Genomic DNA, 14955 nt, shown 5'->3' on the forward strand with positions numbered 1-14955 from the left:
ACGAGCCTGTGAAGCAATAAGTGCTTTGATTGTTCCCAGGTGCCAACAGACTAAAAACCCCAACCTCTGGTCCTTCCATTGCCTCCTCCTTCCTTCCCAGCCCCACCCCCTCCTTGGGAGGCCCCCATCATGGGTACCCCACGCACAGACCCAGGACTTCCTGTGGTCCCTCAGGCCACTGTCTGTTCTCTTTTCTCCTCATGCTCTTTTCTTCTCTTCCTGCTGGTATGGTGCCTGGAAGCCTTCACCTCCTCCTGTGCAGGTGAATTCCCCCTCCTCCTTAGAGACCGGGTCTGTACCTAAAGTTCTCTTTATAGTGACAGCTTTCACCACATATTAGCAGCTTCCTCCTCTGGGCACCAGCTGATGTCAGCCACATCTCACTGTATTTGCCTGCCTCTCTCTCAGTGACTCTGAGCTCCCAAAAGCAAATACTGAACTGTATCATTCACCCAAGGGGACCTCAGGCCCACATTCTTAATCAGCCTCGTGACTGTTGTGTAAACGTCTGGGTCTCTGTGATGTGTTGAGGTTGTTCTAATTGGAATGTGTTCTCTGAATTCCTGGCAGGGCTCCTGCTTCCCTGAATGACACCAGTTTGCTCCACGATCCTTGCCTGGGGACGTTTGGTGGCCCAGTGTTTCCATGGCTTGTGCTTGGAGGCTATGATGGTAAGTGAGAGAAGCTTTTACTCTCCTTACTCTCCTAGATAAAGCAGTCTTGGTTCTGTCATTAACAGTCAGGTGGTAATTATGAGGATGTCATCAGTCAGACACTCATTAATTACCCAATATACTGCATCCCAAATACCATATGTCCTTTGGCTTTCGGTTTTATTGTGCATTTGGAAGAAGTGGTTTAAGCCATTTTTAGATTACTTTCCAGGAAGCTGTCAACAGCTAAGGACATTTTCCCAGAACAACGTCGCTTTTAACATCTACATAATATGTTACTTGGTCTCAACATCCACATAATATGTTGCTCAGTCTCAAGTTCATGGGACCCTTGAAACTCATCCAGAGAGCCCCCAGTGAGTCCATGGACCTCAGGTTAAGAACATCAGTAATGGAGGAGAGACGTGAGATACAGAGGGAAAGAAAGGAGATTTTTTTTTTTTTTCCTTCTAAACCACCTTGGTTAAGGAGTCAGACACTTCCAGTGGGAGGAGCAGTGGGGCTTTGCTCAGATTACTCCAGGTAGATGGGGTAATAACTCACGTGGTAGCTTTGGCGTCTGAAGCCTAATTATAAGCAGCTCAACAGGTTTTTCTCCAGCCGGTTGAAGAGGCCAGATATTCTTCTCATCCGGTGGGAAGGGAGAGATTATGAGCTATAAAGTAATTTTTAGATGGAGAAGGTATTTCTAAGCAGGACACACAATGCAAAGCCGCAAAAGGAAACCCTGATGAGTTTGACTGTGTGAGAATTTAAAGTTCCTGTGTAGAGAAGAAACATAAAATTTTAAGAAACTGAACAAATAGCCAACTGGAGCAGGAAAAAAGTTAGTATATGTAACAGTGTTTCCTTAATACAGAGAGAGCTCTTGAGGAAAAAAGACAAGGTCAGCCCCCCAAAAGAAGTGGGCAGAGCTGTGTGCATGTTAATAAGAGAAGTACAAAGGGCTTTTAATTATATGGAGAAAGTGCTGAACCTTACTCAAGCTAGTGAAACACCTCTCACTTCAGTCTTTTACATAACAAACAGATTAGCAAAGATCTAAAGTCAAAGCCTTAGTCACTCAGAGGTGTCCAGCTCTTTGAAACCCCATGGTCTGTTGTAGCCTGCCAGGCTCCTCTGTCAATGGGTTTTCCCAGGCAAGAATGCTGGAGTGTGTTGCCATTTCCTCCTCCAGGGGATCTTCCCAACTCAGGGCTCGAACCCGGTTTCTTGCGTTGCAGGCAGTCTTTATAGTCTGATGGTCTTCCGTGGTGGCTCAGATCAGATGGTAAAGCAAAGATCTGAGAATTTGACAAAACTCTGTGTGCATGAAACCCTGCTTGGGCAAACTGCAGTTTGGCGGGAGTATAGATGGTTCTAGAATATAAGCGCTAGGAAAGTTGAGGTTTTAAACCTCTGTTGCTCATTAATGTATCCACAGTCCCTAAAACAACACGGGCACACAGTAGGTCTCAGCAAATACTTTGTTGAATAAAGTAATGAAAAACAGGATGGCATTTTTGGAGGGCAGTTCGGGAGATCCATCCAAATTTAAAATGTACTTTTTTTTTTTTTTGGGATTCTGAGTTCTTGTAAGATTTGATCCTACAAATATAGATTTTATGTGTTAGAAATATCAGGTTAATTTTTGTAGTAATTCTACTTATAGCAAAAACAAACCAAACTTGCAAAGCTATTCATCAACTGGAGATGGAGTTAAACTGTACTAGAAAACATCATAAGCAGAAACAAGAATAAGGAAGTGCGGTGTCTATTAAAGCAGCATTCTCAGGATATGAATTTAAAGGCAGCATTTGCAGAAGGGTGTGTTACTATTCGTGTGAACAGGAAGGGAAGGGGAAGCCCGTGCGTGCCCACATGGACTGCGGCTGGTAGGGGCCGCAGCCGTCATGGTGTGAGGAGGAGAGCTAAGGCACAGATGGGAACGGAGGGAGGAGAGACTTTCCCCCGAACACCTTTCTGCTTTGTTTGAAATTGTCACCCAGCACGTGCTGGGTAGTCATGATGATGGAATGACAAGTGCGTCTACGTTTGCTCGAGAGTCCCCTTTTCTCCCTAGCTGAACTACACAAGCGCCAGGTCAAGTGACCTCCCATTTTGTTCCACGAGCTCAGGCGTGTTTAAGCTTCAGCCCCGTGAGAAACCGAGCACCTAGCTAGCTTGTGATTTCCGCCCCCCTCGTATTGATCTGCTTTTCTGCACACTTGTAATCTGCTTTTTGATGTCACCTTTTTCTTTTCTAGATCAAAACTACAATAACGCCACAGCCCTTGTGATCACTTTTCCTGTCAATAATTACTATAACGATACAGAGAAGCTCCAGAGGGCCCAGGCCTGGGAAAGAGAGTGAGTTGCTCACAGGGTCGGTAAACCAGCTGCTCTTCTCACAGGGAGGTGGACGCTAGCGGAAAGCATTGATATGACATTCAACTAAATTAAGCAACATCAGATCTAAGTCATGCCATTTTTTTCACTTGGTTCTAGTGATGCTGTGAAAACAAAAATCTATAAATAAATTTACTTGTAAACATTCTTTAAATACATAGTCCTGCAACAGGAATGCACAGGGATCTATGCAGAATGCTCCTTGTGTTATTTTCTAACAGCGAAACCTGGGAGTAAGCTAAATGTGTATTAGTAAGGAGAAGTGTAGTAGAATGTTATGCCATTATTAAAGATAATGCGGTAAGTATTAACATATGGTTTAGTTCAGTTCAGTCGCTCAGTCGTGTCCGACTCTTTGCGACCCCATGAATCGCAGCACGCCAGGCCTCCCTGTCCATCACCATCTCCCGGAGTTCACTCAGACTCAGGTCCATCGAGTCCGTGATGCCATCCAGCCATCTCATCCTCGGTCATCCCCTTCTCCTCCTGCCCCCAATCCCTCCCAGCAGCAGAGTCTTTTCCAATGAGTCAACTCTTCTCATGAGGTGGCCAAAGTACTGGAGCTTCAGCTTTAGCATCATTCCTTCCAAAGAAATCCCAGGGCTGATCTCCTTCAGAATGGACTGGTTGGATCTCCTTGATCCAAGGGACTCTCAAGAGTCTTCTCCAACACCACAGTTCAAAAGCATCAATTCTTCGGCGCTCAGCCTTCTTCACAGTCCAACTCTCACATCCATACATGACCACGGGAAAACCGTAGCCTCGACTAGATGGACCTTAGTCAGCAAAGTAATGTCTCTGCTTTTGAATATGCTATCTAGCTTGGTCATAACTTTTCTTCCAAGGAGTAAGCATCTTTTAATTTCATGGCTGCAGTCACCATCTGCAGTGATTCTGCAGCCCAAAACAGTAAAGTCTGACACTGTTTCCACTGTTTCCCCATCTGTTTGCCATGAAATGATGGGACCGGATGCCATGATCTTCGTTTTCTGAATGTTGAGCTTTAGGCCAACTTTTTCGCTCTCCTCTTTCACTTTCATCAAGAGGCTTTTTAGCTCCTCTTCACTTTCTGCCATAAAGGTGGTATCATCTGCATATCTGAGGTTATTGATATTTCTCCCGGCAATCTTGATTCCAGCCTGTGTTTCTTCCAGTCCAGTGTTTCTCATGATGTACTCTGCATAGAAGTTAAATAAGCAGGGTGACAATATACAGCCTTGACCTACTCCTTTTCCTATTTGGAACCAACTGTTAAATAAAAACTGTGGTCAGCATATTTGAGCAAATATATGTCATGCATGCTGTCCACGCCTAGAAAGTATATCAAGTAAGTGACTCAGGAACCGGTTAGCTGTGATGTAACCTCTGAAGAACGGGCAGCGGGCCCAGGAGAATGGGACACTGAACAGCTTTGTTGGGATATTCATATACCATACAATTTACCCATCTGAAGTGTACAGTTGAGTAGCTTTTAGTATTTTCACTGATGTGTGCAGACATCACCATAGTCAATTTTAGAGCATTTTCTTTACCACAGACAGAAATCCCATCTCCTGTAGCAATTTCCCTACTAACACCTGGCCCTACATAACCCTTGGTCTGCTTTCTGTCTCCATCAATTCTCCTGTTCCAGATGTCTCTATGGATGGAATTACATACGAGGGCTTTCCCATCTGGCTTCGTTCACTTAGAATAATGTTTTCAAGGTTCATCCAAGTTGCAGCATGTGCCAATACTTACTCTTTTTTTTGGCAGAAGATCATTCCGTCCTATTAATAGATCACATTTTGTTTATCCACTCATCAGCTGATGAACATGTGCATTATTTCTTGGAAAGTTACTCAGTTGTGTCTGATCTTTGTGACTCCATGGACTGCAGCCTGCCAGGCTCCTCTGTCCATGATCCTCCAGGTCAATTCTCCAATGGAGTGGGTAGCCATTCCCTTCTCTAGGGGATCTTCCTGACCCAAGGTTTGAACCTGGGTCTCCCTGCATTGCAGGCAGATTCTTTACTACCACCTTTAACCGTTAGGAATAGTGCTATAAGCTTTCACATGCAAGTTTTTGTGTGAACATGCCTCCATTTCTCTCTTTGTGTGAATGTGTTTTCTTTTCTCTTGGTTCGTATACATCTAGGAGTAGACTTACTTGGTCATATGGTAACCCTGAGGAGCTGCCAGACTCTTTCCAAACTGACTGCCCCAGTGGATCTTCCCTTGTGGTCCAGTGATTTAGATTGCCCTCCCACGGGTTAGGGAACTAAGATCCCCCATGCTGTGCAGTGCAGCCAAAAAACCAAGTGACTGCACCATTCTACATTCCCACCAGCCTGTAGGGAGCATTCACATTTTCCACCCCTTGCCAGCACTTGTTGTTATTTGACTTTTTTGATTCTAGCTATCCCAGTGGGTATAAACTGATATCTCATTGCAGTTGGTTTTTTTTTTTTTTTTCTGTCCACACTGTGCAGCTTATGGGATCTTTGTTCCCCAACCAGGGCTTGAACCTGGGCTTGGCTGTGAAAGCACAAAGTCCTCAGCACAGGACCACCAGGCAATGCCCTCATGGCAGTTTTGATTTGCATTTCCCTGGTGACTAAGGAATTCGAATACCTCTTCATGCACCGATTGCCCATTTATATTAACTTTCTTGGAGAAATGTTTATTCGTATCCTTTGCCCATTTTTTGACTGGGTTGTTTATGTTTTTATTATCAAATTAGAAGAATTCTTATATATTCTGTAAATCCTTTATCAGATCTATGACTTCCAAATATCTTCTCCTTTTCTCTGGTCTGTGTTTTTGCTTTCTGAATGGTGTCTTCTGAACCCTAAAAGTTTTTAATTTTGATAAAGTCCAATTCATCTGTCTTGTCTTTTGTTACTCATACTCTTGGGGTCATAGCTAAGAAACCGTTTTATAACCCAGGGACCTGGACGTTTACACCTATGTATTCACCTGACAGTCATATGGTTTTAGCTCTTACATGTAGGTCTTTGATCCATTGAGTTCTTTGTCTATGATATGAGGTAAGGGCTCAACGGCGTTCATTTGCATATGGCTGTCCAGTTGTCCCACACCATTTGTTGAAAAGATTATTCTTTCCCCCATTGATAGTCTTGCCACCTTTATTGAAAATTAGGTGAAAATACTTGGCATGTTTCTGGACTCTTAGTTCTGATCCTTTGTCCTGTATGCCTGTCCTTATGCTGGTAACCAGACTGTCTGTCTTGATTACTGTTGGTTGGTAGTAAGTTTCAAATACGGAGCATGAATTCTCCCACTTTGTTTTTCTTAAAGAACATTTTGGTTGTTCTAGGCCCCTTGCAATTCCATAAGAATTTTAGAGTCTGTTTGTCTTTCTATAAAGAAGTCAGCTAGGATACTGATAGGGATTGCATTGACTCTGAGATTGATTTTTAAAATTTTTGTTCCATGAGCATATATCTATATTATAACACACTGCACTTAGAAATCATTTTTAGTAAAAAATGAAATGAGACTATAAAGCAGTTTTTAAACTTGGTCCCAACTTGTTTTAAATGGCAGAAAACTCAGCATATCTGGAACTTTGTCATCTGGCAAGTATAGAAAGTCCTCATGAGGGAGAAGGGTGAAGTGTGGCTTTTGTGTCGTAAAAGTTAGGAAGAAGTTCCTCACTTAGCTGTCACTCAGTTTTTAACTAACAGTATAAAATTTTGTTTACCCTTTTAGGTTCATTAATTTTGTGAAAAACTACGAGAATCCCAATCTGACCATTTCTTTTAAGGCTGAACGAAGCATTGAAGATGAACTAAACCGTGAAAGTAACAGTGACGTCTTCACTGTTCTGATCAGCTATGGCGTCATGTTTTTATATATTTCCATAGCCTTGGGGCATATCAAAAGCTGTCGCAGGCTTCTGGTAAGAGGGGTGTGTGTGTATATCTGTACGTGTATGTGTTTGTGTGTTAGAAATGGCAGCACACAGCATGATGTCATAGTTCATTATGTTCAAAACTGCCTTAAATTGTCCTGTGCTATTTTTATTTTTTGGCCATATGACTCGGCATGTGGCATTTGGGGTCTTCGTTCCCCGAACATTCCCCCTGCAGTGGAATCATGGGGTCCTAACGGGAAGTTGTCAGTGTTTTAACTGTTTGTCCCATTTTCTGCTTCCTGCCCTTATTTTCTTTATTTCCAAATGTTTATCTTCAGCTTAAAATTTATTTCCCCTAATTCATTTTTTTCCCCCTAATTTGGCATCACCTAATAATGTAGGCTCCTGAAATATGTGGCTCGGGAAGACCTAGACAACTTTTCATGTCTTCTCTCAAACCTTGAACTGTACGTTGAAATCTGGATGGGGAATAAGCATGTAAAAAGGTGAAAGTGAGGACCTGTTAGGAACAGGACAGAAAACACTATAAATGCTGATTCATGTCTTTTTGGTATCTCCAGGTGGATTCGAAAATCTCCCTGGGCATTGCCGGGGTCCTGATTGTGTTGAGCTCAGTGGCCTGCTCCTTGGGCATCTTCAGCTACATCGGGGTGCCCCTGACCCTCATTGTGATCGAAGTCATCCCATTCCTCGTGCTGGCTGTGGGGGTGGACAACATCTTCATCCTGGTCCAGACCTACCAGGTACGTCTCAGAGCCTCACAGCATCTGACCAGGTACCAGGCTCCACGTGCACGCATGCTGGCTCGACGCAGGGTACCTGTGAGCATGACACGTGGAGGCTTCATTACCATGCCTCTGAGTGCTTGCGTATTGGTGCTTGTTCTGGACCCTTTGAGACCAAGAAGTATAAGACCCTTCTCTTTGCTTGGTAGCATAGATACAAAGTGAGAATTGGTTTTAAATACATGCAGCATGCACACAAAAAGTGCTGATACACTTGTGGAAAATATTTTGGGCACAGCCGCTATTAAAATGATTTCACATAGTGTGGAAGAAGGAAGGACTTGAAAAAGTGCTATTAAAAGGCCAAAGGTCAACATAGGACCCTGATGTAGAAGATGTTGTCAGTCTGTTGGTTCTTCCAGGGTCCCTTGTCCTGCAGGCCTTACCTGGGCAGAGACCCAGTGGCACTTAGGAGTGTTATTTAAAGGTTCAGCCACTTGCAGCCTATGTTGCGTGTATTTTCGTGAAACCTGATTCAATCCTTCCTTTAGCCTCACCTGTTCCCTTGGCTCCGGGCTTCAGAAATACCCTGAATGAATCAACATGAAAAGTTTGGGGTCTGCACCTCTTCATTGTATAAGGTTTATAAACAAGTGGATGCTGCCAGTCATTGTTCTTTCCCATCAAGCTAACACAAGGCAGCCAAGAAGCAAAGAGGTGGCATTGCAATTGAGAAATGTGAATGTTGCATGTTTCACTTTTTTTTATTTTGTAGAGAGATGAACGTCTTCAAGGGGAAACCCTGGACCAACAGGTGGGCCGGGTCCTGGGAGAAGTGGCTCCCAGCATGTTCCTCTCATCCTTCGCAGAGACGGTAGCGTTTTTCTTAGGTAATTACTCTTGGAATTCGGCCAGCTCTGCAATGTGCTGAGCCTGGGTGTATCAGAATGCCCCTCTGCGTTCTTCCTTTGTTAAGCTGTATCCTGTATTTCTAAAGTATCAGAGTGGACCACGAAGAGGATTGGTGGCAGTAACTTGGGCACCATTAGCAAGCGTCTTCTTTCGCGTTGCTTTGGGGTGGTGTTGATGTGGTTGGTTGAGATACGTAGAGCTCCTGCCCCTTCCCCTTTTGAGCAGCGCTGGTGAGTGCTGGGATTTGAAAATAGCAGCCTTGCACAGCCACGAGTCCTCCCAGCACAGTGCCCCCAGCAGCAACTCCACAGTCACAGGCATTAGCCCTCGAGGTGTGTACCCCTGTTCCTGAGGGCAGTCTTCCTCCTTGGCACACTCAGTTCACGGGGAAGCACCCTTGTGACTGAGCAGAGGGTCTCAAATCTTCCTTCTGTACAAGGAGCCACGAGCTGGAACACAACCCAGCGTTCCTGACCCAGTGTTCCTGTCTTCTTTCACGTGGAGAAATCCAGTAGGCCCCTCCTTGCCCCATGTCTGGTGTGTAGTAAGAGAACACTGGCCGCGTCCTCTGCACAGGACGCCGGCTAGGATTGCCCCGTAAGTCCAGGAAAGACACACGGTCTGTGGTCACAAGTGGAAAAGTCTCCAGGGGCCGCAGGATGCTTTACAAGGGACGGCGGGAGGAACAGTATGCGCATGGTCTTCAGACTCCTGCACCAGTACGCACGTCCTCCTCCACTTCCACGAAGCAGCGCATGTGGGGCCCATGGCTCTGTGGCTCCTTCTGAAAGATACGGGTGCCAAAAAGTTACTTCCTTTCTTTCTATGATAAGAAAACCAGCCAAGTGTGTTGGTGACAGCAGCTGACCATGGGCTTTAAGGTTGGAGTGACTTTGTGAGAACAGGAGGGGTTGGGGGTGTGGGGGACCCCATGGCTCCCATTTATAAGAGCCAGGTTCAGTTTTCTTCTCAAGCAACATTGTGAATCTAGAGTTTTGTTTTGTTTTTTCCCACTCAGGTGACACTGTGACTTCAGTGGGAAGTATTGGCTCCTTATGTTTTTTTAATGTTTTAAAATTCTGATATTGGAATTGGAAATGGCAGCCCACTCCAGTATTCTTACCTGGAGAATCCCACGGACAGAGGAGCCTGGCGGGCTGCAGTCCATGAGGTTGCAAAGAGCTGGACACGACTGAGCAGCTGAGCGTACACACAGCATACACACAAAATGGGTTGATATACGTGTGGCCCATGAGCGGCCGGTGTTCAGTTTCTGAGTCTTAGTAGCCTAGAGGATGCTTACAGGCAGCAGCTTCATCTGATTGTAACTAAACCTAGAGACTGAAATACCGTCCCTCCTGTGGACTGAATCTCAACAGATCCCATAAGCAATGAATGGTTCTCAGATGCTGATGTGCTTGCGTTTGCTCAGAGAGCGTGTTAAATTACAGAGATGGGGCCCTAGAATTGTGAACAGTAGAATTAGGGTTGAATTTCCATTGTTTTGGTAAAGTGGGATGGATCAGGTCCCCGGAGTCTAGGGTTTAACTCCCAGGGTGGTTCTGGTGTGACACCTGCAGACAAAGTGCCTTTGGGAGGGGAGGTGGGGGTCTCCTCGTGGGCTTGGCTGCTCTGGGGCCTCGTGTTCATCTGAGCACGTGCGCGTGAGGCCGCGTGCCCTCGGCCAGGGGGGACGTGACCTCTGTCCTCTCCCCGCAGGAGGCCTGTCCGTGATGCCGGCCGTGCACACGTTCTCCCTCTTCGCGGGCATGGCGGTCCTCATCGACTTCCTCCTGCAGATCACCTGCTTCGTGAGCCTCCTGGGCTTGGACATTAAGCGGCAAGAGGTGAGTGGCCATCAGGATGGCAGCCCGTTTCCCTTGAGTCTGGAGTCTGGGTGAGGCAGCCAGAGGGTGACCTCTGTCTCCCTTGGTCCCCTCAGAAGAACCAGCTGGACGTTCTCTGCTGTGTCAAGGGGGCGGCAGACGACACAGGCATCCAGGCCTCCGAGAGCTGCTTGTTCCGCTTCTTCAGAAACTCCTATGCCCCGCTTCTGCTCAAGGACTGGATGCGGCCCCTCGTGGTACGAGCCTGTCTGTTGTGGTGTCCCCAAACAGCCTCGTCACCCTCCTTCTGAGAAGTCACCTTGGGAAGGGTGCCGACAGCTGTTAAGTATACATCCAAGAATGGATGCGACTTCGCTGGCGGTCCAGTGGTTAGAATTCTGCTTCCACTGCAGGGGGCGTGGGTTCAGTCCCTGGTTGGGGAGCTAAACTCCCTCATGCTGTGTGCTGTGGCCAAAAAAAAAAAGCCATAGCATATATGGACAAATATAACATATTTTTAGCAGTCAATATAACAGGAGTTTTGGGGGCTTTGGGTTTTAAAAAAAAAAAAATTACCAATTCATAGAAAGTTGCAGAGTAGCACAGAGGGAGCCTGCTGCCCTTTGCCCAGCTTCCTGCCACGATCTTAGGTAATTGTAGCTCACTATCAAAACCGAGTTTGACATTCGCACAGTGTGTGTGTCTAGTTCTGCCAGTTTCTCACCTACTGCAGATTTGTGTAAGCACCACGGCCGCCAGGATGGTGAATCTGTCTCATCACTCTTGTCCTCAGCTTCAGGGTCACTCTCACACACACACACACACACACACACACACACCCTGCCCCCCCCCCCACACACACACACCGCCCCCACACCCTGACACACACACCCTAACAGGCACACACCCTGCCACACACACAACCCCTGCCCCCCCCACACACACACCCTGCCTCCCACACACACACACCCTGCCCCCCCCACACACACACACCTTGCCCCGCACACACACCCCGCCCACTCCCTCCCTGCAGTGTCCCTTGTCCACAGCAGCCTGGAGGATCGTTTCGTAGTTTACATGCTGGATATACCCAGTAGCGATAGTGTATCACGACTCTGCTAAAAGCATAAATTCATTCCATTAATACGAATATTTACCGTTTATTGAATACTTGGTATCTGGTACTGTGGTCGGTACAGCGTGCTACACTAAATTCTGGATTGATTATTCCTAGAGTTTTCTCATGTAATCCACAAAACTATCTGATGCTACAAGTCTAATTTTTCCTGCTTTATTGAGAAGGAAATCGAAGCTCAGAGAGGTTAAATAACTGCCCCAGGGTCACTCAGCTTGTCAGAGGCAGAACCGGGATTTGGATCAGGTAGTTTGGCTCTAGAGACCGTGACTTCAGCCACTGCCCTGGACTCCTTGTTTTCTTAGTATGTCATTTAAACTTGCGTTTTAGTTTACGAAAGTCCTGTTTGTGTGTTTAAGATCTGGTTTATGTTCTTCTTTCTTTCTAAATGTATTTTTGCCTGCGCTGGGCCCTTATTTCTGCTCGAGGGCTTTCCCTGTTTGTGGTGGGCAGAGGGCTGCTGTCTAGTGTGGCGTGTGGGTTTCTCATTGCAGGGGCTTCTCTTATTGCAGAATGCAGGCTCAGCAGTTGTGGCACACGGGCTTAGTTGCTCTGAGGCGTGTGGGGTCTTCCCGGGCCAGGGATCGAACCCAGGTCCCCTGCATTGGCAGGCAGATTCTTTGCCACTGCACCACCAGAGAAGTCCCTGATTTGTGTCATTCAGCTCAGGACAGCTCTGCCTCTGTAACTTGCTTCTCATTCCAGGTAGCAGTATTTGTGGGTGTGCTGTCGTTCAGCATCGCAGTCCTGAACAAAGTAGAGATCGGATTGGATCAGTCTCTTTCAATGCCGGATGTAAGATGCTTTCTTATCTATTCTAACTTCTTTGGCCCACGGTGAATACATTTTCCCAAACACACACGGTCATTTCGGCCTCTGCCGGCTTCTGAACACAGGTGCTGGCAGGCTCTCCCACGTCCCAGGGACAGCCCCGGGGCCCTGCCCACTAACCTGGGCCTTCTGAGTGCTCAGGACTTGGGTGCCGCTACAGAATGTGAGCAGCTGGTCTTGACCTCATGAGGTGCCCTCCTAAGGGTGGGACTGACCAGAGAAGCCCCTGGGCCCAGGGTGGGGAGGGGTGCCGGCTATGGGGGTACTCAGGAACTTGGGCTGGAGGCATCTCAGCTCGTGGGACATTCACGCCGTGTCCCATTGTCCGCTCGCTCTCCCTCCCAGGACTCCTACATGACGGATTACTTCCAGTCCCTGAATCAGTACCTGCACGCAGGCCCACCTGTGTACTTCGTGCTGGAGGAGGGCCACGACTACACGTCCACAAAGGGTCAGAACATGGTGTGTGGGGGCCTCGGCTGCAACAACGACTCGCTGGTGCAGCAGGTCTTCACGGCCGCCCAGCTGGACAACTAGTGAGTACCCCAGCTGCGGACGGGCACCTGGACTGGCACCTCTCTCTAAAGATGGCTTTTCTGGAAAATCTGTCTTGCAGAATGCAGGCTGAATCTAGCTTGACATGAGCAAAACCTCTCAAAGGGCTAATTAGACTGCCTCATATTCTTTTTTTTCTTTTGGTTTAAGCAACAACCATTTTATTTATTTTTTAATTCAGTTTTTAACACCAAAATCATTTTGTATTGGGAGATAGTCAATTAACAATGTTGTGATGGTTTCAGGAGAGCAGTGAAGGGACTCAGCCATACATGTACATGTATCCATTCTCTTCCAAAACCCCCTCCCATCCAGGCTGCCGCATAACATTGAGCAGGGTTCCATGCGCCATACAACAGATCTTTGTTAGTTGTTCATTTTAAATATAGCAAGACCACCTTATATAAGAAAGCCTTTCCCATTAAGTACTTATGTGGTTTGTCTTCTGACCGGGTAGAATGAGAAGGTCTAGAAAAGGAAGTTCTGAATTTCAGGAAAAGGGACTGAAACTGAAGACTTCCTCCTCGTGGGGCATCCGTAACCCTTTCTCTCCTGTCCTCTAGCACCCGGATAGGCTTTGCCCCGTCGTCCTGGATTGACGATTACTTTGACTGGGTCAAGCCTCAATCATCTTGCTGTCGCATCTACAACAGCACGGAGCAGTTCTGCAATGCGTCGGGTACTTGACCCTTGTAGATCTTTCCCTCCTTTCTGAAAAATTTTGAATTTATTGTTTAAAAAGTCATTTGCATGTCACCTCCACTTCCGCCTGTTTTTATCGGCCATTGCCAGGTCTCATCCCCCTGTCCGTGTCCCCTTCCTCCATGGTCCACTCTGGAGATGCCCCACTGGCCCGTCTTCTGCCCCCCATGGGGCTGCAGGCTGAACCAGGTCAGGGGACTCTGGTTTTCAGGCTTCTTATCTTTTCCCAGTGACACCAGTGGCCTCTCTTGATTGTTATCTGGCTGCAGCTTGTTATGGGCCTGCTTTCTTTTTTTTGTCACTGTTGCCCTATGGTTTTATAAGAGTATTGAGGTTGTCCTAGAATTTTCTTCATAAAAACATGGAAGCCCTCTGCTCTGGTAATAACATACTGAGGTTGTCCTTAATGCAGGCAACCTGCTTTGGGGAGGGAAATCTGTACAGCCTATGTTAGGGGAAAATGGGACTTCCACTTCATTAGACTGCAAAGATCAATTGTTTGAAGCTTTTGGATCTAAGGAGAAGAAACTCCCGCCATTTCTTTATTATTATTTTAAAATGTTTTAATCTGGACACCCGTCCTTCTCGGGCTCCTCCACCCGTTTGCACAGTGGTCGACCCTGCCTGTGTCCGCTGCCGGCCGCTGACTCCGGAGGGCAAGCAGAGACCTCAGGGCGCAGACTTCATGAGGTTCCTGCCCATGTTCCTCTCCGACAACCCGAACCCCAAGTGTGGCAAAGGGTAAGGGAAGCTGAGCCGTTCAGCTGCATGCCCGAGTCCCATGTCTTGTGTGCTGGGATGGTGTGGGGCTCGGGGAGGGGCTGGGTGGGCATGGTGGGCGGGAAGGGCCTCTTTTGTGCCATGTGCCACCCTGTGCCCACCCTTCTCTGAAAGCAGAGAAACCAAACCACCTTTGAAGAAAATTCCTCCTTTCTCATTCTCAGCTGATTCTGACTGGTCTGAGCATTTGGTCCCAGGCTCCCCTCTGTGTCCTGGCCCTCCTGGTGGCACAGAGGACTTGGAGTCCTGTGCAGGCTTCCAGCAGGATGGAGTGCGAAGAGGGATGCGGGCATTTCAGGACGTGAAAGGGTCTGTCCAGTTGCGTGTGGGAATTATGAGACCGCAGATCTGTCCTGGTGATGTTGCCTGGGGTAAAGGTCTAGGTTTTCCTTTCCCCTCTGTGCTTCTTGCCAGCCTGTCTGTACATGAGCTCTTGGGCTGCCCCACTTCCCCATCCAGCCAGGCAGCCAATTCCCATGGAAATAAGGTCTCTGGCCCAGAAATAGCAGAGACAGCTGAGGTCTGGAGTTGGGGGGATTCAGATAGAA

General features: G+C 47.1%; 1 protein-coding gene across 1 annotated transcript in view; it reads left to right on the top strand.

The window, feature by feature from the left end:
- Positions 1 to 14955, top strand: part of NPC1 (NPC intracellular cholesterol transporter 1) — a 43867-nt gene that overhangs the window by 23293 nt on the left and 5619 nt on the right. Inside the window, 11 exon segments of the mRNA XM_018039477.1 lie at positions 571 to 671; positions 2921 to 3023; positions 6776 to 6965; positions 7502 to 7684; positions 8442 to 8556; positions 10298 to 10425; positions 10521 to 10661; positions 12245 to 12334; positions 12716 to 12906; positions 13489 to 13604; positions 14239 to 14368. Of these exon segments, the coding sequence (XP_017894966.1) occupies positions 571 to 671; positions 2921 to 3023; positions 6776 to 6965; positions 7502 to 7684; positions 8442 to 8556; positions 10298 to 10425; positions 10521 to 10661; positions 12245 to 12334; positions 12716 to 12906; positions 13489 to 13604; positions 14239 to 14368 (1488 nt within the window).

Source organism: Capra hircus, chromosome 24 (genome assembly GCF_001704415.2).
Source record: "Capra hircus breed San Clemente chromosome 24, ASM170441v1, whole genome shotgun sequence".
In the NCBI taxonomy this organism is placed as follows: Eukaryota; Metazoa; Chordata; class Mammalia; order Artiodactyla; family Bovidae; genus Capra; species Capra hircus.